The sequence below is a fragment of the Enhydra lutris genome, unplaced genomic scaffold, assembly GCF_002288905.1.
Source record: "Enhydra lutris kenyoni isolate GAN:26980312 unplaced genomic scaffold, ASM228890v2 scaffoldscaffold21, whole genome shotgun sequence".
Taxonomy (NCBI): Eukaryota; Metazoa; Chordata; class Mammalia; order Carnivora; family Mustelidae; genus Enhydra; species Enhydra lutris.
In genome coordinates this window covers 34,869,116-34,895,527 of record NW_019154105.1, presented here as the reverse complement: position 1 = coordinate 34,895,527, position 26,412 = coordinate 34,869,116, and the positions used below count along the sequence as shown (strand labels likewise).

Here is a 26,412-nt window from a genome sequence, read left to right as displayed (position 1 = left end):
CTCACTCTCTCTCTCAAATAAATAAATAAAATCTTTAAAAAAACCCATTTTCACATGGAAGAGTAACACAAAAGAGACAAAGAAATGATTAGAGAAAAAATATTTGAGATTACAATAATGAATAAAATTTGGAATTTAAAACGCACAGAAATGAAACAATGTGGTACCCTGAACTAGATGTGGAACAGAAAAAGGACATTTGAAGACAAACTAGTAACATCAGAACGAAGTGTTTAGTTAATTGTTTTGTGCTCCTATTAACTTCTCAGTTTGGACAAATTCACTACGGTTGTGTAAGACAGGACACTAGGGGAAGTGGGGTGAGGGAGATCTGGGAACGCTCTGTACTACCTCTGTAACTGTTCTGTATTTTTAAAATTATTCCTAAATATAAATTTTATCTAAAACTTTCAGAGTGGGCACCTGGGTGTCTCAGTCGTTAAGCATGTGCCTTCCGCTCAGGTCATGATCCCAGGGTCCTGGGATCAAGCCCCGCATGGGGCTCCCTGCTTGGCAGGAAGCCTGCTTCTCCCTCTCCCACTCACCCTGCTTGTGTTCCCCCCCATCTCTCTGTTTCTCTCTGTCAAATAAATAAATAAACTCTTTAAAAAAGATAAATAAAACTTTTACAGAATAAAACTTTGTTCCACAGAAAACAGCAAAGAATGAAAAGAAACAGAGAGTTTCATAAAGCAACATCTCGTCTTGATAATTTCAGAAGACATTTAGAGGAGGACACAGCTCAGGTGCCAGGAAACTAGGCTGAATACATTAAAATGACAATGCCTAGAATAAAGTGGGTGGTGAACAAAGAGGTGTATTCTAGGACATTACTGGGGGAATTATACGTGGCGGGATCCTTTCTATAAAGCAATATTGCCATAAGCTGACAGCCTCTGACCGGAGAGCACCTGTTTCAGTGACCTATACCAAAGCAGTAATTCTGAAGGAAAACATCACCTAGTCTTATGAAGTTGTAGCTCTGTTCTGTAGTACTAGAAGTTGCTCCTACAGCGGCTGGGTGCCGAGACGGGTTATGGCGCTATTCATTAAATGTGATATTATATCAGCGGAGTTAAGAATGGTAAATCTGAGAACTGCAGAAAGGAAGATATGAAATGTTTTTTAAAGATTTTATTTAGTTAGTTATTTGAGAGAGAGAGAGAGAGAGAGAGCAAGTGTGCACACAAGTGTAAATGGGGGGAGGAACAGAAGGAGAGGGACGAACAGACCCCGGCTGAGCGTGGAGTCCGGGAGTGGGGGCTTGATCCCATGACCCTGATTATCATGACCTGAGCCGAAATCAAGAGTCAGAGACACTCAGCCTACTGAGCCACCCAGGCGTGCCCCTGAAATAATTTTTAAAGAGCTCATGACATGTAGTATCCTGGATTGGGTCCAGCAACCCTCCAAAAAACCAAAACAAAACAAAACAAAAAAATGGCATTAGTGAGAAAAAAAAATAAAGCAAAACTGAATGAGGTCTATAGTTAATAATATGGTATCAATAGTTATTTATTAATTTTCATTATGGTACTATGATAATGAAGATGTTATTAGGGAAAGCTGGGTGAAGGAGGTACCTGGGAAGTCGAACTCTGTGCCTCTTATGTAAATCTAGAATCATTTTAAAATTAAAAAAAAAAATGAAGACCTCAGAATTATATACAAACGCAGACCCATTACCATCAACTAAAATAATAATTATTGGACAAAAAATTAGGTAGGCTCAAAAAACATTTCCAGAGTTTTAAAAATACTTTGCTCTTTGAGAGGGGGTTGGGCGGTGCTTGTGTGCGTGTGTGTGTGTGTGTGTGTGTGTGTGTGTGTGTGTGTGTGGGCGGTGGTGTGGTCATTTTGTGTTGCCATTGTTATTCAGAGGTTCCACTGAACAACTTGCTTGTCAAGGTGCCCAGACTCACAGTGGCTGGAGAGGGTTTGCAACATCCACATCCTGATAGCCTGAAAATAATTTTGATTTTTTTTTAGCATGTAAATTTCACTTAGGAAGAAAGATGTTTTCTAGAATAACTTTTTAGTAATCTGTCCTTAGGGACTATATTTATAATTCCGTGGCACATGAAATTATTTTTTTTCCCTAAAGAAAGGATACTTTCTGCTTATCTGGGGGGGGGCACTCCGTTTTCTAGTTTTTGGCTGGTTGAACGCATGCGCAGGGTTATCTAAAGCAATAACGACTTCTACAAAAGAACTTCAACATCTAGAAAATCTAGGTCTTTGCCACTTCTCCCTTCTCAGGTGCCCTAGGTAACCTTAAACAGGCATGAAGGGGACAGGTGGCAAAGAACAGAGTGTATGTCTGTGTCGTGGGGGGACTCCTCCAAAGTGACTTCAGTGAAGTCAGCACCAAACTCATTCACTTTTTCAAAATTGGTAGAGAATAACTTCGTTTAGGGCCACCAGATTTTAAATTAGTTGTAGTTCGGAGAGAACAGCTTGGCCTTCCCCGTAAGGCTTCCCGTGCCCATTTCCAAGTGTGACCTTGCATCCATCATAGAGGCCCAGACTCCTCAAGGGAACATCAATCCTGCTGTGTCCATGGCGAATGAAGCGTGTAGATCTGCTGATCACCAGCAATGCTGTGTTATCTCCACGCCAGCCCCCTTGGCTTCCTCCTTCTAGGCCCAACCTTGACCATAAGCCTTTTTGAAACTGTACAACTAAGGGAGGGGTTAAAAAGCCCTGCAGCCCATCCCTTCCACTTTTGGAGTCTAGTTCATCACAGCCTCAAGTGAGACCAGCAAGCGAGGACACGCTGTCGTAACTTTCCATCAATTCGCTTGAAAGGAGTTTGGCTTGGCTGTGTGTCCTTTGCTTTCAATGAGTAATGCTATGAAAAATCGACCAGCGAAACGCAAATTTCCATATATCTCTGTATAGTTCAATATTATTAAAGACACATCATTTGGTGGTTGCCTCTAAGTAAAGCTCCAAGTGAGGATTTTCCTTTTTCTTTTAATTGAGGTATAATTGACATGTAACATTAATTAGTTTCAAGTGTATGACACCATGATTCAATATTTGCATATTGCAAAATGATCACCAGAGTAAGTCTAGTTAACATCCATCACCATACACAGTCACAAATTTTTTTTCTTCTTGTGATAAAGAATTTTTAAAAAGATCTATTCTCTTAGCAACTTTCAAATTGGCAATGTGTAAGGAATTTCTTTCCTCCAAGTCTAGTGAGCATAGCCTCTGTAGCTCCATGGCCTGGATTCAGATCCTGGCGCTATTTACTGACTATCTGTTTAACCTTCTATGACTCCATTTCCCCATCTGCAACACCGAGATAATGATAGGCCACTGAATTTTTGTAAGGATGAGAGCCAGCAGAAATAGTTTTAAGGCAAATGCCTGGCAAAGGGTTAACAATAAATATTCATTATTACGGTGACTTTATAAAGGAGCGCTAGGAAAACGGTTACATGCCATCAGGACCGGGAGGCTTCTGCCTCATGGACTGTGGGATTCATATAACGTAGGGTCCCAAGACCCTCTGCCTTCCCACTGTGCTGGCGTCTTTAACGATGATAAGCACAGCATGGGGACCTTCAGAATCCAGGGTGGGCGGGGTTGGTGAGAAGCATGTGTAGTTTGCCAACATCTTTTAAGGATTCTGAGTTGTCCTAGGGATTTGTGCTCATCGCCCTAAGAATCCTCAGTGTAAGTAATCACCCGCAGGCACAAAAACGAATCTGCAGATCAATTTCCATAACTGGGCAGAGGCTTCTCCCTAGTCCGATCTTTTCTTTTTCTTTCTTTCTTTTCTTTTTTTTTTTACCTTTTCTGAAAGATTTCAACTGTTTGTCAGAGAAAGAGACAGAGCATGCACAAGCAGGGGAAGCGACAGGCTCCCCTCTGAGCAAGAAGCGTGATGTGGGACTTGATCCCGGGACCCTGGGATCATGACCTGAGCTGAAGGCAGCCACGTAACCCGCTGAGCCACCCAGGCGCCCCGCTAATCTGATCTTTTCTGACTTTTGTCTATTGTCCCAGTAGAGACAGATGCACTGATCATTCCTTTACATTTTCTGTGCCTTTAAAAAAAAAAAAAACCAACGCATTTGTTCTTATAAGTTTTCAAAGATCTTACCTAAAACAGGGTAGGATATAAGATAAATAATATAATACATGTACTTTTTTATTTAGAACTCGGTCCAGCTCCAGTAACTTATGGCAACACTGAACCTCCTTACCAACACGAACAAATTCATAGTAAGTGTTGGAACAGACACGTGGGCACTAGCAAGGGGCAGAAGGAGAATTCTGTGAACAGGACCACTGGGAGGTAAAAAGAGGTCGTACAACTTGGGTCATATTTCAACCACGTCTCCTGTTCCTGGTACCATTTCCACCTCCCCTCCTGCCTGGCCCTCCCCGCCCACTTGTCAGTGTCAAGCGCCCCCTCACTCCCCACCCTTCTGCCCTCCGCCTCCAGCCTCTGCTGATAACCCTTGTAAAACACCTGGGCACAAACCAAGTGATTCCCAGCCCGCCTTCCTATTCTACTGCATCTGCTCCCTGCCTTAAAACTTGTCTTTAAAGGCCAGTATGTTAGCGGCAGCCCAAGGACCTGCTCAGAACACCCCTGGCTTGGGGGTGGCCTTCATCGTATGAGGCTTTGCTGAGCCTGTAGCTGAGCAAGCGGACTAGGAGCGGCTGGGTTTCCACTGCGAGCCCGGATTCTCACAGCCCCGATGGCAGCATGGCTGTTTCCAACCAAGGAGTCAAGGTTTTGAAACTGCACAGTGTTTCCCCACTTAACTACTGCTAAGGGAGCTTACTAGCTGTTTTATTCACAGACACAGATCTGCTTTAGGAATGAGAAAAAATATCGAGGACCGGCTACATAATTTGCAAATGGAAATGTAACACGCAGAATGAAAATGCAGAGCCCCTGTTCAAAGGCAGGGGGGAAAATGCCAGAAAAAGGGCTGAAACGAAACTGCTGCCTTTCCCACTTTCTCTCTCTTCACTCATTATGGTGGGTTTTCCTTGGTATTTAAAGTCATGCTCTCTTGGGCACGGGACACCTGCAGGATAAGTGCAGACCCTCACGAGTGCTCACCCCACAAACCAACACCTTCTGGGTTCCCCATGCCGCGAGTTGCTGGACCGATGCACCCGCACCCTGGCCAGGAATGGGAAAACTGAGTCAGACATCCCCCTTTTCCCCATGGACCCATCTCCCCTACCCCGAGACACAGCAGATAGGTGACCCTCCAGTATACCCCAACTTCTGTGCCAGAACACACCAAGTACCCGGACTGGGGGTGGGCAGGGCCTCATCCCCACTGAACTGCCCCCCTCCCCGTGGGGAACACACTGCTGTGCTATCAGCCTGGGCTGGGTAGGCTACCACTTTGCCCTTTTCAAGATGTCACGGGAGCACGTGTGCCCAGAGCCAACTCACCCCGTGCTCCCAGTGAGGCCCTTACTGGGGTGGAAGGAGGTAGCGATTGCTGGGTAGAGGCAGCGATGAGGCTGTGTGGCAGGGCCTGAGGGGCTGAGGAGAAGGGGAACAAGCAGTCAAGGACCTCTCAGGGAGGTAGGAAGGTGGCAGGACTGTTCCCAAACCAAGGATCCAAGTCCCTGGTGCATCGCCCCATTGGACGTCACTTATAAAAACAGGAATCCAAAGATGAAAGAATTTAGAATTTCAAGATGGCAACCACACCGCATGAAAGCCCAGGCCCGGGACCCTGTGCAAGGACACTGGCCACACGCCCGTGCTGGCCTTGCTGGCCCCCCGCCAGGAGTCCAGAAGGAAAAGCGCACTCTCATTTTCCATCGTAAATCAGGCCTGGGTTTAGGAGAGAGAGGGTGCGAATGTGAGGCTGTTCTGGAACAGGTGGGCCTAAGGAGCCTTGAACCACCTGCGACCGCCCCTCCCAGGGCTCTGCAAGGCTTCCGAAGCCCACTGTCTTGAACAATAATTCTAACTTATTACATGGTGCAAAGTGATCACTTATCACTGGCGTAGTGTGATACAGGCACAGTCTTGATGATCATGGAAATCCTCCCAAACCTCACTTGGCCTAGGGATGTATTTCAAGTGTTGGGGAGCTTAGGAATGAGAGCGGATCGAGGACTCATTGCTTCATCCGTGGCTCTGGGTTGACAGTTTATGAAAACCGAACCATTTCCAAAGTCATTACTTCAATGCAAGAACATAACCTGGCCACTAAAAACATGTTTCTTACAAACCTTGGCTTCTGGGTCGCTATTGATGCTGCAAGAATCATCCTCCTCAGCATGGGGGGCATGTCTGGAAAGAAGAACAGAAAGCCGGACTAAGAATTCTACCGGAAACTCCAGCCGCACGCAGCCAGCCACGATGGCGGGTTCCTTTGCACGCCCTACCTGAGTTTCAAAGATGCATAGCGGAGTGTTGCTCCTTCAAACTCTTTTAAACTGGGGTCCGGGTTAACTGTGGCCGCGTGCAAATCCTAGGGGGAAAACAGATCCCCTGTTAATGGAGAAAAGGGGGAAGGGCTCCCGACGGGGGCATCAAATATCAAAGGGGAGAACAGTTCTCTGGGCAAGAGGCAGAGAGTAGGTGTGAGCTTAGGCAGATAAAGGGCATGCAAGGGCTGCTGGATGCCGGCTCGGTGCAAGCCCCAGTTCTTACAAGACAGGGAACCCAGGGCAGTCAGCTTGAAGTCATTCGCAACGGGACACATAAAAATAAATAAATAAATAAATAAATAAAGGCAACATGTGTGTGAGCTGGGCGTCCCTCCTAGCAAGCCCCATCACTGCGTCCCTGCAGAAGGGATGATATTCATGAGGAAGAAAAAGATACAGCCACAGCCATGCAGAAAGGACAAAATATCGAATGATCTAGAATCTGACAATATACTTGCCTTCCAAATGTCACTATTAATCTTTCCCCCATTCAGAACAGCAAAATCACTCCATGGCTGTTTCTAGACATGTAATTATTCACATAGGAAAAAGCACATTGATTTAAAAGAAACAAAAAAGTAAAGAAAAAAAAGGAAAAAAAAAAAACACAAGACACTGTTGTTAGCATTGATATCCACAGGACGGGTTAGGGAACAAATTCACTCTATCAGCAACTGGTTAGCTCACTCTAGACCTAGATTATCACCTGAGGCCTAGGGCGGGGAGGAGAGTGATGGCGCTCACGTTACTTACCACGGAAATGACTGACCATTGCTAGCGGTCAGTGTTAGATCTTCTAAACGTGGCCTTAAGCCCACAATATGCTTTCTGGGATTAAATGCTTCGTGGACCTAATACCGCGGGAACCTTTTCCTCTCCCGGTAACCCAACAGAACCATCTTCTGGAGATGGGGGTGGAATCGGGGATGGTAACTGTCCCTGGGAGGATCTGAACACTGGGGAATGTCCCCAGTCAAGGGCATAAAAACCGGGGGCTCACATTATTTTCACATAAAAGAAAAAAGGCCAAGGACAGGGCAGGAGAGCCGGTAAGGAGCACAGCCTGACGTCAGCATCTGCTGAGATTTAACCGACCCCAAACAGCTTGCCACAGTCGAATGTAAATTCTTCCAATTCGTAAGAAGCTCTGCTTCCTTGTTACACGCAAGCTTCTGCACAAATTGGTGATCACGAATGATTCTGTCAACAGAATCCCAGAACAAAGCGCGGAGCCTTGCCTTGTTGGGAGACAGCTCAGAATAGATCTTTGCATCTCAACAGCCTCTCTATTGCCCTCAGACAACAGGCAATGTGGTTGGGTTTGTTTTTTGTTTTTTTTGTTTGTTTTTTTTTGTTTTCCCTTTCTACCACAGTGAGTGAATATCCAAATATTTTTCATGTAACCTTTGGGGAAATAAATGAAGCGAACAAAACCCAGGGACATCGTTATGAATGCGTTCCACTGATGTGTCAGTCCAATCACCTCTTTTCTCGGCTAATAAATCACCAACGGAGACCTTGCTCAAGTCGCTTTTCAGCTAAAGCACTTTGAGAATGAGACGGCAATAGTGACCCATGATTCCTGCTCACGACATTACTGTAATTTTGAAACCCACTCAGAATAGGGCAGCGAAGTTTAAATGTGCCAAGTGTTGAAAGATGTGATCGTTTAACTGGGCGGGACGCGAGGAACCCGGAGCCCCTTGTCACTGTTACCACCGCCCGGCGGGCGTCACTATCACTTTCTTTTTTCGACTAAACACCTGAACTGCAGTTTTTTGAAATAAAGTGGAACTTACACCAATGTATCTACTTTTTAAGAAATAATCTCTTTTATTGAGCAAAAGGAGTAGGAAAGCTGCCTAGCCCGTCACCTCTATCCCTACTCCATCCCCCAAAGTGGTGTTCAGTTTTCACTGAGGAGAAAATTCATCACACAGGAGGGTCTTATAAGCCCAGGAATCCTGTGAGCCCCCTGAAATCGGGGTGGGGTTTTGCACATGTGCATTTTCCTGGGGAGAAGATCTCCCAGTCTTCTGTTTCCAGAGGGGCGGGTGACCAAGAAAGGTTTAGAATCCTCCTTGTAGGGGGTCTCATGATAAGGACCTGAAATCGCAAGAATTTTAAGCTAGAATTTCTTTCTTTCTTTCTTTCTTTTTTTTAAAGGACAATAAGCCTATTTGATCCCAAATCATCATCACGGTTTACATGTTAGCAGTATTTATTTTTTCATTGAAGCTGAATGTTGAAAAAGGTTACCAGGTGGTGAATTAGTAAGACTCCAGGTAATTTATGTTCTTAAGAGAAATTAAAAAAAAAAAAAAAAGAAGAAGAAGAAGAAGAGTGCGTGTTTGACAAGAGGAATCTGAAATCAAATTATCCTCAACAGACAGTGTGTGGGGACAGAAAGAGTATTTTTCAAAACAAGTATTCAGAAAAGCCTTCAGCATTTAATTAAAATAGTTCTCTGTATGCATGTATGGTTTAAAAATTTTTTTTAAATGTATTTACTCTTTGGATGTTGGGTCCCTGTAATGTAAAAGTTGATTATAATTCTAAAATTCTATGAATCCAGCTCTTATGCTACGGAGACATGAGTCAGCTGGCAAACTTCCAACAGTCACCTCTTACAGATTTAAATAAAATAAAGATCGTATACGCCAATTTTTCAAAAGCTAAAATAACATGGGGGCTCTTAAAGAAACTCCTTAGTACAAAACTCAAGTAAGGACTAACAGAACCTATGTTATGATTAGGACAAAAGACCCTTTCTCCTCCTATATCTACAAGCACTCATTTTTCGAAATTTTCTCCCCTATAGAAGTGACCATAATTTTTCTTTTCTTTTTTTAAATTAAGGGCAACAAAAGACAAAAGCAGTCTTGAGTTTTAAGAACCACACATTCTATACATCTAATTTTTTTTAAAGAAGAGAGAATACAACATTTTAGCTAATCTTTTTTTTAAAGACACCCCAAAGACACTGTATGGTTCTACAGAAAGTCTGCATGGCGGGAGTGAGAAATGAATGAAGAGATGAGAAAAAGAGAAAGACAGTGACAGAGGGAAAGGCGGGTGGGCACTGTGCCTCTGGAAGGACAAGGATGTCGGACAGGGACAAAGCTGGTCAAGGAAGAACAGAGACCGTGTTCCATGAGCAGTAAGTTTCAAACTGATAATCTCTGAGGCAATGCAGCTAAATCTTTGCACCATGGAATGTTCTTGAGCCAGAGTTAGAGGTAGGGACATAGTCTCCTGGTGCTTTTCTTGACCTTGACCGGGTAAAGCACCCCTCCTCCTGACCAAAGTGATCACACTGAGTTCTAGGAAAGCCTTGAAGCCTTAGCAACTCAGAGGCGGTGGTGTCCCTGGGGACTGACCTAGCTCCTGGAGCATGGTGCCTATCATGACCCTTCATGACCTTTCAGCATGGTGCCTTTCATGACCTCACAGTGAATCTGTGTGACGGTGGACCCACTAAGGGAATCCAATTGTATAACCTTGACTTTTCTTCATCCTTATTTCTCTCCTGGGATCTCAGAAAGCAATTCTTCAATCATAGGAAAACGATGCATTGTCATTCTACTGAAAGAAAGAGAACACTGGAGTGGACAACGTCACCACCATAGTCTTGAGGATGCGGTCCAAGGGGATGAGAAAGGTTCTAAGAAGCAGTATCAGAATGTAACCTGGGGAGCAAGCGTGGAGGGTGAACCTGCTGTGAACCAGGCAGAGAGGAAAGCAAAAGAACATTCCCTAGTGACTCTGATGGAAGCTGTGATCATCACCTCCACGTGCGTGGGCTTCAGAAGTTCTGCTACAAAGACCGGATTCAAATCCTGCCTCTGCTCTCATCTGCTCTGTGACCTCAGTTCTTTGTCTAGGAAACAGCGCTATGGAGACCTCACCATCAGAGTGGGGACAAACAGATCGACAGCATGAGCCCTTAGCATTGGGACCGCCTACCTGGAGTCTAAGACATGGCCATTCCCCTATCTGCTCTCTCTTTCCAGGGAGGGGAAAAAAAAGGCAGCCATTGGTAAGAATAAAAAACAGGTATCTACAGACTATAAAGTGTTATGAATCATGCTTCTTGATTGTCTTCTTGAGACCTAAGCCTCAGTACGTGTGGCCTTGATGATAAATGGCAGAGCCTGGAACGTTGGAACGTTAAGGTACAGGCCAGGCGATGCGAATGAGCATTGACCATAGATGTGTGCACCTTTTCAGACTTCTTTTTTTTTTTTTTTTTTTTTTAAGATTTTTATTTGACACAGAGAGAGAGATCACAAGTAGGCGGAGAGGCAGGCAGAGAGAGAGAGAGGAGGAAGCAGGCTCCCCACTGAGTAGAGAGCCCGATGCGGGGCTCGATCCCAGGACCCTGGGATCAGGACCTGAGCCGAAGGCAGAGGCTTTAACCCACTGAGCCACCCAGGCGCCCCCCTTTTCAGACTTCTTAAAATGCTTTCTGTGTTTTGTTGGATGCAACACTATCAGAAGAACAGAGCTGTGGTGTGTCATGCAAACATAACCCAGAGAAGTTAAAAAAAAAAAAAAATCAAACTAGTAAACAGATTGACAAATACGTGTGCAATTAAATTCATCTTTGTGGGCCGCCTGGGTGGCTCAGTGGGTTAAAGCCTCTGCCTTCGGCTCAGGTCATGTTCCCAAGGTCCTGGGATCGAGCCCCATATTGGGCTCTCTGCTCAGCAGGGAGCCTGCTTCCTCTTCTCTCTCTGCCGGCTTCTCTGCCTACTTGTGATCTCTGTCAAATAAATAAAAATTTTAAAAATCTTAAAAAAAAAATTCATCTTTGTGAGCCAAAGGATGGTCAGGAGAGGACCTGGGGCTCCAGTGCTGGCTTTGCTGCTACCGCAAGTCAACTAAGAACTCGCCCAGCCACGAACCTGGCTTATTCCTTCATTCAGCTTCACCAGGTACTGGACACGGTGCCAGGTGCAGGGGACACAAGATGAGGGGGGACAGGTCCTCACCCCCACCCCAAGGAGGGAGACTGACATGCTGTAAGTAATAATACTATAAAAAGACATCATGTTCACAGACCTGTACCCCTAGGGCTAATAATACATTATATGTTAATAAAAAAAATAAAAAATTTAAAAAAAAAAGACATCCTCAAATAAAGGGCTTTCTAAGCGGAGGGATGGGAGCAGTAATTCCCAGGAGAAGCTGGGATCAGTCGGAAGGGGCAGTGACATATAAACAAAGACGAGGAGATTAGATTCATTAGAGGACCAGTTCTTGCACTTGCTCTATGTAGAATCACCTGGAAAGTTTATGATAAACGCAGATTTCCAGGTCCCACGTCTAGAAAGTCCAGCTCAGTGGCCTCGGGGAGGGACCGAGGAATCAAAATATTCTACAAGCCTCAGAGGTCACCTTGGCCACGGTCCTTGGCTCACAGGCTGAGAATCGCTGCCATAGCATTCACTAGGCCCTTCTAGAAGGTTATCTGCAGTCATGATTGAGTCAAGAGTTTAGTAAAAACATGACAGAATAGCTCCTTTATGTTTTCATCTTATTTCTAAATGTATATGAAATTCCACAGGTTCTAACATAATATACGGAATTTTCCCTCCTAGGGAGTTAGCGGCTCAAGGCCCTGACAGACCCCAGGAGTGTCGCAGCGAGAATGGAGTGAATGAGGATCAAGAACCCAGTTCTGAGAAACAATCCCACCTCCGCTCACTTCAGACACACTTTCTCCTCCATACTTCTCTTCTTTAGGAACCAGGAATCCCTTCAGTTGGAAACACTATAAGGCAAGACTTGCCTATAGGCCAACAGTGATTCATAAAAATACTTTGTATGGCTCCTTTCTTCTAAAATTCGACATCCAAGTAATTTGGAACAAGTTGATCGACTGGGGGCGCAGGGGGTCGGGGAGATCACTGTGGGCCCAATTTCAATAGCAAATGCTTCCTGGCCTGTTTATAAACTTTAGAAAATACTGCTGGCATACACAGAGGAGACATTACCCATTATTAGCACTTCCCCAGTGAACTCTGGAATGTGAAATGTAAAAATTTTAAACTGTAAGGAAGCTTTCAGTACTAAACTTTTGTGAAGCAGAATCAACAGATTTGGCACTTACTTGAGTCCCCCCCACCCAATAAAAGAGCTTGGGGCGGGGGTGGGGGAAGCTAAATAAAATATGGATTTCTAACCTGACATATTATAAGTTTCTTCTCGTCCTTAACATTTTGCTTTCTCTCATGGTTCCAAATTAGTATGAAATAGATTCCATTCAGGGATCAAAGAAACGGTGTCAGAGAAATCATTATTTCTCTTCTACTATCATTAGCACCTGAGACAATGTTATCAAGAGAAGTCGTTTTCTAGAAGGCTCTGCATAGGACACTGCTGGCCCTAGGGTTGAGATGAAAAGCTGTGACTCTCACCAAGTCCCTCCCAGCCCCCAGCCCCCCAAAAGAACTGTGAAGCCTGGGGCGGGGGCTGGGTCAGTAGACAGTCACTGAAGCTTCATTCCACCACCAGTAGGTGTATGACCTGGGGCAAGCTTCGCCTCTCAGTCTTGGTGTGGTCAAATACACAAAGCAAATGACAAGGGCAGTACCAGAAGTGCAGGGTTCTACTGGGAGTTGTGAGATGAGGCATGAGCTTGGCACCATCAACACTTCATTACCCTTGGTGCCTTTGGCTTAATATGCACGTCAGCGTCTACATGTCCTGGGTATACAGCAGGCTGGGTCTTTCCCCTGCTCTCCCTCCTCTTCTATCTGCTCACACCTTCGCTTCTAGGATTTTAACATACTGCCTTATAAATGTGCACAGTTCTTGGACGTAATGGCCTTACATACAGGGGGAAAATGTGTATGAAGTGAAAAATCAAAAAGCTGATGGGAAGAATAGGAGTGGCGCATGCGTTCTCTCTCTGAAGCTGAAAACGACACATGCTTTAACAAAGTTCCTTGGAGGGAGAAGGTCAACACGATGGCATGGTCAAGAGCAGAAGAGAGGCATAAGACGGGCAGCAAGGTAGAAACTCACATAGAACCAGGACAGAGCACAGCATCCAAGGCCAAGAATGAGACCCACGCCCCCTCCTACCCCAGCTGCACGGTTACAGCACTCAGAGCTTTAGTTAACTCTTTCCTTAAATAAGGAACATATCAGCTGTCCTCTCTGTCTTGAAGGGAACAAGTGAGAGGGCATTTGTGAAAATACACTAAAAGCCACAACAGGGACGCTGAGTGCTGTGGATACTTTAAGGGAACACTGAACTCTAAGAGACGAAGCAGGAAGCGAGGGCCATGGGACACAGTCTGAGCCTGGGAAGGCGCCCTGAGAGGCTGCCAGGATGGGAACGGGAAGCGGGTATAGAGAAGGGGAAAGAATAGGCCTGTGTGGGATCAGAAGGAAGCTCAGGGATTAGCGGTGGACTGTGCTATCTGACCATCCTTCCCCAGGGCCAGCTGCCCACCTGTGATGCACACTTCCCAAAATTTTCTGCAGAAAACATGGCAGCAAAAACCTGCCATATTTATCAAAGAAAGAAAAATCCAGATTCCCATAAACCTTAGGCTGCCCTCCTTGGACTTGACCACACCCATGCCTCAGGAGACAGGCTTTAAGAAGAACTTCATTTCTTCTACCTGCAAAGGACAAAAGTTCCTGGGACAAAAGTGACATCTCAAAGAGAGCCTGATCTTACTTCTGGGACACTGAGAAAGCACAGTGGGCCAGAATCTCAAAGCCAGCGAAGCTGAGGGAGAACAACTCTGGCCTAGGATCCAGGAGCATTTGGAATCTCTGAGTTCTGGACCCAGTGGTATCACTGGTCACCAACCTGTCTGCACCTCAGTTTCTCTGTCTGTAATGTATGGATACTGGGATCAGCTGGCCCTTTCCTGTCCTCGTATGGCCATAGGGCACCTAGGTGAAGATGGATAAAGGTCATAACAGGGGAACAAAGCCCTGGAACGGAGAAAGAAAATCTGACAAAGATGCCAAGAGAAAAGATGTACAGGTGAGAAAGAGAGAGGGTGTCTGCTCCTTAGTGAGAGCAGAGGTTGTATCCTGGCTAGCTTGGCTTCTGGGAGGCACTCAGTGGTCCAGGGAGAAATGCCAGGACACAATTAGGCTGGGATGGGAGGAGGACTGCATGTCATGCAAGCGCCTTGAGGTTCATCTTTATCCCCAGCACACCTAACACAAGGTGAATAACTGAATGGAATTTGCTCAGCAAAGAGCAACATGAGACTTCAATAAAAAGTTACCAGGGCCCCCCAGTGATAAGCAACAAAGTCCCACGTGGTTCAGTAGCGCGGAAGCACGTGCCTGATGATCTCGCTCAAGGGCCAACCAACTGAGGCCCTTGTCTTGCACGGAGGGAATAGCTCACCCCAACCTGTCACTCGAAAGATGGAGAATCTGAGGCCCAGACTGGGGAAGGGAGGTGCTAAAGCCCGTACTAGCAGGAACGCACTTGGAATGTGGGTCTTACTACCTCCCAGAGGAGAGCAAGTCTGTAAGCCCAGATGTGAGAAACAAGATACCGTCTACTTCCAAAGCCAGGAAATGTGAGAATGGTCGGGAGGACACGGAGGAGCTCTGCCGGGGATGGACTGGTTCGGATCCCCTCCAAGGCCTCAAGGTCAAAGAACATGGGTTGTTGAAAGAACGAAAGGCTGCGGTCAGACAGGCTGTGTGTTAGGGTTCCAACTGCTTTTCTGGAAAAAGCCATTGCTTAACTGTAACCTTTTCCAAAGGCCACGCTCTTGAATATTTTGTGACCAGGATTCACCAAGGTTCACCACAAGAATGTATTAGGAAATACCAGAGTGCAATTATTTTTTTCATGCCTCAATTCTTTGTTTAAACATCACGTTTCCTCCTTGGGGACAGCAGAAATTTATGTTGCTATTTATGTCTAAAATCATGTCACTTCTGCTAAATAAACAGATCCTTAAAAAAAAAATTAGAAATTATGCATGGAAGGGCTCTCCAGGGTTATTCTTATAGACATCGCTTCCATGTAGTCAAATGGACCCAAGGCTAATAAGATATGCAGTAATTATAACACGTCTGGCCAAGAGACGTTCTTCTGTGTGTAAATATTTTATGGAGCGGCATCCAGCAAAGGCACCTGCAGAGCAAAGTGTCGGTTCAGTGAGCCCCAGGGAATCTTAACTATTCTCATTAATCAGCCTCCCTTACTTTCTCGACCTACAGTGCTGTTTTCCAGAGCCCAAAAGCCACGAAAAAAATGAAGACATCCCTGAGCGATGGTCATTACTGCTATTTACGCTAAGAGGAAGCATTTTGGGGTCTCAAATGTAGGATGTATGATAATCAAAAAACTTACCTCGATGGCCTGCTGCGGCAGAAGCAACAAGTCTAAAGAGAAATCACACAAGTCACAGCCACCCTACTAAGCTGTTAAAAAGATACTCCATTTTACCTCGTGCTCTGGGGTGGGAGATGACGTTACAGAACTAAGTGACCCTTTCCTAGAACCATGACGATCGGCTGGGATGGAGACGGGGCGTTCCCACTGAGTTGTCCCTGTTGGTATGTGCCAATAGTAGGTCCCAGCAATGTCGTTGATTCTCTTCCAGCCAGGCGGCAAATCTGGATCAGTCTGAAAGGAGTGATCACTCCATATATCTGCTGGGAAATGGAAAACAAGAGGGTTTTCTTAAAAGAGGAAACAATGACAGTGTTCCATTTTCGGCAGTAGTAGTCTGGAGAGTTCCATAGGCAGGTATGCCCATAGCACTAATGAGAACTGAAGCCATCCTGCGGACCCGAAGTATGGTAAAGGGGACCATATGGAAAGAAATAAGGGAACTGGAAATGAAGACTGACCCTTGAGAATACAGACATAAAGAACCCATGACCACATCATCTTCCAGCTTCAAGAACCCTGTGGGGTGCCTGGGTAGCTCAGTGGGTTAAACTTCTGCCTACAGCTCAAGTAATGATCTCAGGGTCCTCGGACTGAACCCCGCATCGGGCTCTCTGCTCAGCAGGGAGCCTGCTTCCCCTCTCCCTTTGCCTCCCTCTGTGCCTACTTGTGATTTCTCTCCCTGTGTGTCAAATAAATAAATTCTTAAAAAAAAAAAAAAAAAAAAGAACCCTATGAACCAGCTAAAGCTCCATTAGCCAAAATCAACTACCCAAGCAAAATTTGCAAGGTTACACACAAAATCCACTGACTCCTTTATAAATCAGTAAGACTTACTGGTTGGTATCTTACACCATTCTCAGCAATGAGCATAACTTTCATTTTTTTTTAAACCGCTTTCTGTAAACGAGTACTGTATTTATATCTTCCCTTGGCTTTCACAACTCCTCCCATTTGACTGTAAACATCTACAAAGCAGCAATGTCTTTTGTAATGCTCTAGAATTCTAAATTGCACCCAGAAGATTCCTAAGGAAGGCAGACTGGAAAAGCCTTGGAATTCCAGACTAGTAACATAAATACAGGAAGGAGGGTAGGTGTGGACGACAATAGAGAAGGGTGGGGATTGTGGCAAACTGGAAAGTAGGTGCAAATTCCAAGGTGTTCAAATTCAAAAAAATAATGTTTTAAACACTGTGGAGGCTTAGTTGGCGGGGGGGGGGGGGGGGGGGGGAATGAAATACAGGTGCTGGGCAATTTCAGCAATCCCTGGCCTGTTTCAATATTTTATCAGTTTACTGAATACTTACGTGCTTTTCGGAATCTCATTTTGGCCTTTTTGAGTTGAATATGAGATGAGTTGAAGAGAAAAGAGGGGACGCAAAGAAGTAGAGGAGGAGGGGCACCTGGGTGGCTCAGTGGTTTAAGCTACTGCCTTTGGCTCAGGTCATTATCTCAGGGTCCTGGGATCTAGCCCCATATCGGGCTCTCTGCATAATGGGGAGCCTGCTTCCCCTGCTCTCTCTCTGCCTGCCTCTCTGCGTACTTATGATCTCTGTCTGTCATATAAATAAACAATCTTTAAAAAAAAAAAAAAAAGTAGTGGAGGAAACCCACGGAGACAGAGGCACGGAGGGGAAATCACAGGCAGCTGTATCAACCTATGCACCTAGGGAGTAAAACTTAAGAAACCTGTGTTTCAATCTGGGGATCACTTTTTTCTATGATCGGGCCCTTTTCCGGTGGGGCTGTTGGCAAGAGCCAGGGACTCGTCTCAGTAATTCAAGAGAGAAGCATGTGGGCCTTGCTCTGCGCAAAGCTCCCTGCATCACGCGGGCAGCACAAGGAGGGGAGAAGGAACCAAACAAAGAGGCTGATTAAGACTAAGGGCACAGATGTGTATTCATGTGCTTGTCTGGCATCCCAGCGTTCACGTTTCTCATTGAAATCTGCTGGAGGCCAATCTGCCACTCGTCTCAAATTATGATGGAAATTTCCCCTCCCCCGACAGGAAATTAAGCATAATTAAATAATTTCAACTTACCCCAAATTTTCAGAAACCACTTGAAACAAACATGTATACACAACTTTGTCCTGTCTCCTTTTTAGGGGGTTGTTTTGGCTTTTCACATCTCAACGGGGGCAGGAAAAATAAAATAACACAGGTGTCCGGATTAAGAGGGGGAAAATCCTACCAAGGGTATTTCCTTGTCCCATTCTAGTGGCTTATGGAGCCAAGCTGTGGGACTTGAACGGACATAAAGAGGATGCTACGTATCATTTCTATGGTTTTTGAGATCCAAGGGCCTGAGTTTTATACATTTATCCCAGTTGTCTCTACAGCTGGGATACGAGCATGTATCAGAATACGAAATCATGTCAGACCAAGGACAGAATGGAATAAAAATTAAAAGGGGATTTATTCCGTTGCTAAAAACTGATTAATAGTGACATGATTATGATGGAGAAAGTGAGGTCGGCACATCTACAATATTATTAACAGTTTCAGAAACATTTACAAAACACCTTCTGCATCACCCCACATTGGGTTTTAAGGAATATAAGCCCTGTGAGGGCAAAGAGACATTGTATCCGTCTGTACATCATCATATTCCCAATACCTAGCATGGCAAGTGTTCAATGAGTTGGATGGGTGGTAGATGGGATGGATGGATGATGGATGGATGGTGGATGGACAGAAGAATAAACAAGGAAGGAGGAATGAATGAATGAATGAATGAAATCTTTGAATGATGGGACCTGGATCTTAGCAAAAGCAGAATTCTGAAGAAATCAGTTCTGTGCAGTTCCACAAAACAGAGCAATTTCACAACCCCCAGGAATAGCAATGCCTACTTCTCCTTGATGGTGTATGTGAATTTCTTATGGATAAAAGGACACGTAATATGAAAAACTGGAAAGAGTCCTGGGCTGGTGGCCAAGAGACTTTGAGACTCTGGTTTTATTTTATTTATTTTTTTTTAATTGATAGGTTCCACAGGGAATAGTAAGAATATGCCTTCAGTCTCATTACAGTTCATTCTGTTTAACCTAAATACCCCCCGATTTCCTTTGTTTTCCTACATAAAATTACGTACAGATTTAAATAAGTATGTTGGACCTTACTCAACAGGTCCGTGGTTTTTGACTGTTACCAAATTGGGATTAAGACTGTGGTGCAGGCAGGCAGGATTCCAGGCCCTTCCAGACCCTTCTGACCACAACAGCACGATTTCTGTTTGTTTCCAATACTGGTCTTGTATGTACAATTTTCCTTGAAAACAGGGATGAGGTTTATTATTATTGTTATTGTTTAAAATAAAGTTTGAAACCATAGCTAAAGCAAAAGTATGGTGGGGCCGAGAAAGCTAAATCCTAAGAAGCCACTTCTGTCAAAAGATAATTCAAAATATTGCAAAGCCGCTTAAAACAGCTGTCCTCATACGAGTACCACAGTGCATACGGCATGAAGAAGGGCCTGCAGACTCAATCGATAGAGGAAAAATCTATAAACACCAGGTGGTAAAAGGAGAAAGTTCCAACCCCTTTTGATTCTCAGAAAACTACTTAGTGAAGCTTTGCTGATGGCCAAGGAGCTGAGGTTGCAGAAAGGAAATGATGTCTGATGGTCTCATTGCCCTTCTGATTCTCAGAAGTTTCCTCAAATTGCATTGTCTGTCATGCCCTGCTTCCTGACAGGTCTGCCTGGAGTTCTGAAGTCACGGTGTTCTTAGTTTTCAGTGGGAATATCCTAAAAGACCTCCAGCCTAGAGAACTCTTCTTTTTGGGTGAGCCACCGTGGAACAAGATCCAGTCAGCACTGGACACAAATCACGGGATTTCACCTCAGTCACCCAACCTCAGGACTAGAACGCAGACTGATTCTGCTGGTGCAGAAGAGGGTTACTTAAGGAAAGACTATAGGAGAGTTAAAATGGAGAGCTCTCTAGAAAGCCTGGAGAGTATTTTTAAATACTCCGGTAAAACTAGACATAAGGGGACTCAGCAAAGACTCTGAATATAGTGTTGTGCCGTCGGCACGGCAGCCGAGTGTGAACTCAGTATGGGGCCTTGGTATTTCAGCTCCGCCACTGGTTGTCTGAAAGATCTCCACCAAGTTACTCAATTTCTCTGGGCTTCAGAGCTTATCTGGAAAATGGGGGTCAAAACGGTATCTACCACATCACTGGGTATTGTGTAAAACACTCAGAAGAAAGGTTGACGTAGAATAGGCATATTTACTGCATAAATGTTCACCATTAGGGGTGCCTGGGAGGCTCAGGTATTTAAGTGTCCAACTCTTGGTTTCGGCTCAGGTCATGATCTCGGGGTCATAGGATCGAGCCCCATACTGGGCTCTGTGATCAGTGAGGAGTCTGCCTGAGATTCTCTCTTCCTCTCTCTCTCTGGTCTTCTCCCCCACTAGCTCTTTCTCTCTCAAATAAGTATTTTTTAAAAATGTTCACTGTTATTGCTATTATTTTTCTTTAAAGATTATTTACTTATTTGACAGAGAGAGAGAGAGAGAGAACACGAGCAGTGGGAGTGGGAGAGGGAGAAGAAGGCTTCCCATCCAGAAGGGAGCCCGATGTGGGACTCAATCCCAGGACCCTGGGATCATGACCTGAGCCGAAGGCAGACACCTAAGGAATGAGCCACCCAGGCGCCCCTATTACTGCTATTATTATTAGATATCATCATAGGTCTCTGAAACCAACAATGTAATATATTAAGTTCACTAAACCCGCCATAAAAAGTATTTTCTATGTCCAAAGGAAAATGCTCACAATGGAATTTATGGGGTTATGTGATTATCATGGTTCAAAGAATAAAGATAAAAGAAGATAATCTGAAGGTGACTCTTTCTGTGGAGAAGAAGGTCCACCAGACTCCCTTAGGAGGACTGGGCTCTAAGGACCCGAGGAGGTCAGGTAAGACCAGGTTCTAGATTCTACCCACCCTACCTTGCTGGGCTTCTCCCCTTGCTGGCTGTGGCCCTGCCAACACCTTCATTTCTTCAAATGTCTGTCTGTCTCTCAATTAATGTGTAAGGAAAAAAACAAATATTTCATAATTTAAAAAGTAAAGACTCATGTCCCCTGTCATCTCCTTTAAAGCAGATTTGTGGGACACCTGCATGGCTCAGTCAATTAAGCTTCTGCCTTCGGCTAAGGTCATGATTTCAGGATTCTGGAACGGAGCCCCAAATCTGGCTCCCTGCTTAGCAGGGAGTCCACTTCTCTCCTTCTGCTCCTCTCTCCCCACTTGTGCTCCCTCTCTGTCTCTCACCCAAATAAATGAATAAAAAAAATATATATATATATATATTTATATACATATATATAAAAAGCAGATGTGCTCAACTTTTCCTAGGTTTCTCTCAAATACAAATCAACCCCAGAGGAATAAAGTTGTCTTGTTTTTGTCTGATTCCCGAATATTTTCTCCCACTGTGGGTCTAGGAACTTTGTTACAAAAAAAAAAGTCCCCTACCCATAAAGTAAAGCACACCTTCACCTACACTGCCACATTTAATGCTCACGCCAATGCCAGCTAGAAGGCCAGGGAGGGAATATTAGCAAGCCAGGACAAGAATCCAGACCCAAGGGCTATCAGCATTGCCAGAAGGTTCTAAGAGAGGGTAACAATACTGCCATTAACGAAAAAGGTAACAAGGGTCCTGACACTGACTGCAGGCCAAAGCACCCGGATCCTTTATTCCTTCTTTACCGTAGGAGCTCATGGAGGGCCCACAGCTACCCTCTGAAGAACACAGTGATGTCGTCTCCTTTCTAAGGCTCCCGGAGGACAGCGGTTTGGTTTAAAGCCAAGGGGAGAGACTATGTCCCCATGTTCACATGGATGTTACTTCTTCAGACACCTGACGGCTTGGGGGAATTGAGAACGTGAATAAATAGTGATGAAAACCAAAGACCACAATGGCTGGAAGTCTGGGGCTCTGAGACCAGCCTGAGGACCTGACCAACATCAGATACTAAAGCAAGAGCACAGGGGACTGGCTCTGAGCCCTGAGCCACCCCTGTGTCTAGGTCAGTCCACAGAAGGCCACTGCCAGTGTCGGCTTTCCATAGGATCCTCCTTTCTGGAGGCATTCTGCTTTCCGTCATCTGGGCAACCGCAGACCGGCAGCCCAACCCCATCAGGAGCCCGGGGATCAAATTCCAACCTCAGGCACACTGCGGACACTAGGATCCCACCTAGCTGTCCCGCCTTCCCTCCCTACAGGATCTTGCACCTACCAGGGGCTCCGATCTGTCATCACTGCATCTGACCGAAGGCACTGTCCCAGGCTGACCAGATGGTTCAGCAGAAGGGGCTAAAAGCCATGGGTGCTCTTTCAAAGTGGTTCTGTGGCCCTCTGTTGTTTGTGGTGTCGTTCTGGAAGCAGGGCTTGGAAGTCAGAGTATAAAAATAGCAAGGCTGAGAGCCCCAGAAAGTCCCTCTTGTGCTAAGAGCCTCCTGGGCCAATACTTGGCGTAGGAACAAGGAACCCATCTGTGAGCCGCAAAGACCCACCCCTTCCAGCAACCTCAGGCACCAGAGCTGTGGACCTGGCTGCACCTGGCCTCGTCTTTGACTTCTTCTTCACAGGAACCCACTCCCCAATCCCCTTCCCCCTCCCCAGTGGAGCTGCATGAGAGGTAAGCCCACCTCCAATTATCCTCTCCCCTGTGCTAACTTGCAGGAACCCAAGGGTCAGATGAGAACAAATTAGCATCTAGCAGCAGCTGGAAATTTCCTCTGCTGCTCCAGAGGCCACAGGAAGGAGGAATGGATGAGCTGAGATTCTAAATTTGGCAAATGTCTGCAGTGCAGAACACAAAAGGCTTCCCTGGGGTCCTCAGAATGGCACTCACTCCCTTCCCTCCACATTTACGTACCCAGCACTTTCAGTGTGCAAGGCATGGGGTGAGGAAAGAGGAGACAGAGTAATTCATCCAGCAAGTATGTCCCGTCTACTCTGTGCCAGGCATTGTTTTAGGGCAGGGGATACAGGGGGCATCAGATGGATCCATTCCTGCACCAGTGACCTGGGGCAGTGGTTCTCAAGCATCAGAGTCACTTGGAGAACCTCCTAGAAGCCATCACTGGGTACCACCCCAGAGTTTCTGGCTCAACGGGCCTGGGGTAGGGCCTAAAAATCTGCATTTCCAACAATTCCCAGGTGACGCTGAGTCCATGCTGCTGGTTTGGGGACCATGTTTTTAAGAACCACTGGCTTAAGAACCAAAAGATAGTGATTCTTTCCCATCAGACTCCATCTAACTACTGGCTCCACAAAATAAAAAGTGTGAATGTCTATTTATTTGGTCATTCACTCATCCACATATTCACTCACTTTTCAGATGGAGGGTCTCCTATAAATGCCAAGTACTATTCTAGAAGCTGGGCATATGGTCACGAATCAATGTGTCTGGGGAGGGGGTGGGCTCTCTGAACAAGGTGGTCTGGGAAGGTCTCTGAGGAGCGATGCATCCCTACACTACAAGGGGCCGGGCCTGTGAAGAGATGAGAGAACAGCATTCCAGGCAACGGGAATGAAACTGTCATGTCATTACAACCCAAAAGTCACTCGAGCAAGGGCTGAATGGTCTAGGAGAAGATTCGAGGATGCCAGAGCTAGGGATTTACCACCCCCCATGCAAAGGAACTCTTGAAGGTCTTGTGTGATCCGCGTTTTTAAAAACCAAAAGGGGGCACCTGGTTGGCTCAGTAAGTTAAGCGTCTGACTCGGTTTCGGCTCAGGTCATGATCTCAGGATTGTGAGATCAAGCCCCATGTCAGGCTCCAAGCCCAGTGCTGAGTCTTAAGATTCTCCCTGTGATCCCGCTCAACCTCTCTCTTAAAAAAACTAATACTCAAATCAAATCAAAAGAGTATACTGCACATTGCTGCCATTCTTGGAAAAGAAAAAACTGTTCCAAAGTCGTTGCTCCTAGCTCATCTCCTGAATAATATTATTCCTGAAGGAGCCACATGCTTTAATACAAACAACAGGTTTCCCTCACTATCTCAAAGTAGATGAAACCTTTCATCAGCCAAAATGGCATAAAGCTAAGAAACAATTACCATTAATTTTTTTTTAAGATTTTTATTCATTTATTTGAGAGAGAGAGTACACAAGTGGGGGTCAGAGAGAGGGAGAGGGAGAAGCATACTCCCCGCTGAGCAGGGAATCCCATACGGGACTCGATCCCAGGACCCTGAAGTCACGACCCAAGCCGAAGGTAGCTGCTTAACCGACTGAGCCACCCAGGCGCCCCTACCATTAATTTATATGGAAACATTTTTGAGGGTTCCTACACCCCAAAAAACCACCTCTCTTAGGCTTTGCTGATACATCAGGACACATCTTGCTAACAGAGGCACAAAATAAATCGAGACAAAGCACAGACACAGTTCAAAGCTATGGCCAGCTGATGCTGAAATGCTGAGCATAGGTCCCTGGAAGGAGCTTAGTGGGGCCGCCCTCGCTGCTGGGGCTGCACGTTGTCCCCGTAACAGCTCAGTGCAAAACAAAGACTGAACACTTCTCCCCTTTTTAAATAAAAGTGAAAATCCTCCTTCTTTTGCTTAGCGCCAACAGGTACTAATATAGGTGTTTTTGAAAAAGCAACGTGGCATAGCACAAACTTTGGAAAAATGGGTCTACCTGTATTTGACCTTGACTTTAAAACTCTTTTGGATGACCTGGTGGTCAGCTTCCTTTGGCTCTCTTCTTTCTCTCTCAACTCCTGAGTCCCTCTATTTTTTTCTGGACCCAGAACTTCCTTGTCAGAATTGAACAAGCAAGACTCTTGATTCCCTCCAGCTGAATCCACAAATTCCGGAGACAACAGCACAGAGCCAGGACCCTACGACTAGATCATTTATTACAGATTTGCTGGGGGTTCCCAGCAGCGTACGGAGGCTGTCTTGGAATATGGTGTAAAACTGTCCTCAGCCAAAGGACCTGGAAAACAATGACTGTGGGAACAAGGGAACGAACCCCTTGTGTCCCAAATCCGTGAGCTCTCAGAAGTCTGACCCACCCGTCTGCCAGACTAGGAGGTAGGCAGGGGAGAGAAAGCTCGCCCCCAAATTTCAGGGCTTCTTCTACTTCTTGACACTTATTTGCAAGGCATATTTGGGACCCTGGAATGAAAACTATACATGGTACTCAGTTTGCACTTTTCCATGTGGCATTCTTTTAACAGTTACAATAAAATTCTTAACAATTTTGGAAGCATTCACTTCCTCATACTTTTTCTCTTATTTTTCCTTTAAAATATTAATATTAAACTTTGGGCGTGTCCTTGAAATAGGAAGCTATTCATAGCTGAGGATTTTTCTGTGAAAGATTCTTGAGTAAATATTCCAAGAACTCACTATTCAAATAGTCCTTAAATTTGGGCCTTGTAACATCACACGCTTTGTGTATTTTTATCAGGTATTTTGATATAAGATCAACATGAAATTTCTTCATTTAAACTCCACGGAGACAGGGTCTTTGCTAAGTTTAGTCGACTAAAATTGGTTCAGGGCCAGGTTCCTATCACAGAGAGGCACTCTGGAGTCAGCCAGCAGCCGTGACCCTGGGCTCCCACGCTGGCTCCCTGTGTGACTTGTGACAAAGGGCTTCATTACTAAGGGCTGTCTGCTCCCCGTACAAAAGAGCCGAGGCCAGCTCCTACCCCACAGGGCTGATGGGGAACAAAGCACCTAGCACAAAGTTGGGCACATAGTAATCACTCAGTGAATGCTGGTTCATAGCTCTTCATGACTTCGTTCAAACATGGCTTTGGGGCATCAACGACAGTTCATTTAAAAATGAACTAAGATCTCCGAGTTTACAGCGGCCAATAGATCAAGACAACTAGATGATTGTACCTGCCACCCACACGTCAATTCAGAAGCAGCGTATCGAGAACACGCTGGTTTGAGCACGTGGCACCGCTTTAATTAGAACGTGGCTGTTTTACGTCATGTAGGGAACCATTAAAGAAGCAGAAATGAAATCGGACCTAAAGAGAAATCGGACCTAAAGAGCTTGTGAAGTGTGTCTTATTAGTGAGGACGGCCTTCTTTGGGGACTGCTTCTACTCCACTTCACGTTCTCAGGAAAGGATGTATATAGGAACGATGGGGGGAAGATAAAGGAAATTCTGCTTCTCTGTTCACAGACCATTACCCCAAAACCCAAACACAATACATGAGTCAGGGACTGTGCAAAGACAAACTTAAGGGGCGCCTGGGTGGCTCAGTTGTTAAGCGTCTGCCTTCAGCTCACGTCATGACCCCTGGGTCTTGGGATGGAGCCCCACATCAGGGTCCCTGTTCAGTGGAGAGCCTGCTTCTCCCTCTCCCTCTGCCGCTCCCTCTGCTCGAGCTCGCACTCACTCTCTCTCTCTCTCAAATAAAGAAAATCTTTAAAAAAAAAATTTAAAGAAAAATTTAAAATTTAAAAAAAAAATTTAAGACAAATTTAAAGACCAAAAGGCGTAAGATGCAAGTGGCTGCAAGTTTTCTTGAAGAAAAACTGGTATTTGTAAATATCCATTCATCTGTACAAACCTACATATAACAAAG

The 26,412-nt window shown here is 45.3% G+C and overlaps 1 protein-coding gene across 3 annotated transcripts in view; it reads right to left on the bottom strand.

Annotated features, from left to right (window-relative positions):
- Positions 1-26,412, bottom strand: part of LOC111149146 (amyloid beta precursor protein binding family B member 2) — a 312,250-nt gene that overhangs the window by 100,732 nt on the left and 185,106 nt on the right. For 2 of the 3 annotated variants that reach the window (XM_022506093.1, XM_022506091.1), the window contains 4 exons: positions 15,878-16,086; positions 6,891-6,953; positions 6,388-6,473; positions 6,232-6,292 (listed from right to left, as the gene is read on the bottom strand). In XM_022506093.1, the coding sequence (XP_022361801.1) occupies positions 6,232-6,292; positions 6,388-6,473; positions 6,891-6,953; positions 15,878-16,086 (419 nt within the window). The remainder of the gene's footprint in view (positions 1-6,231; positions 6,293-6,387; positions 6,474-6,890; positions 6,954-15,877; positions 16,087-26,412) is intronic. The other variant, XM_022506092.1, reaches the window with a different exon arrangement.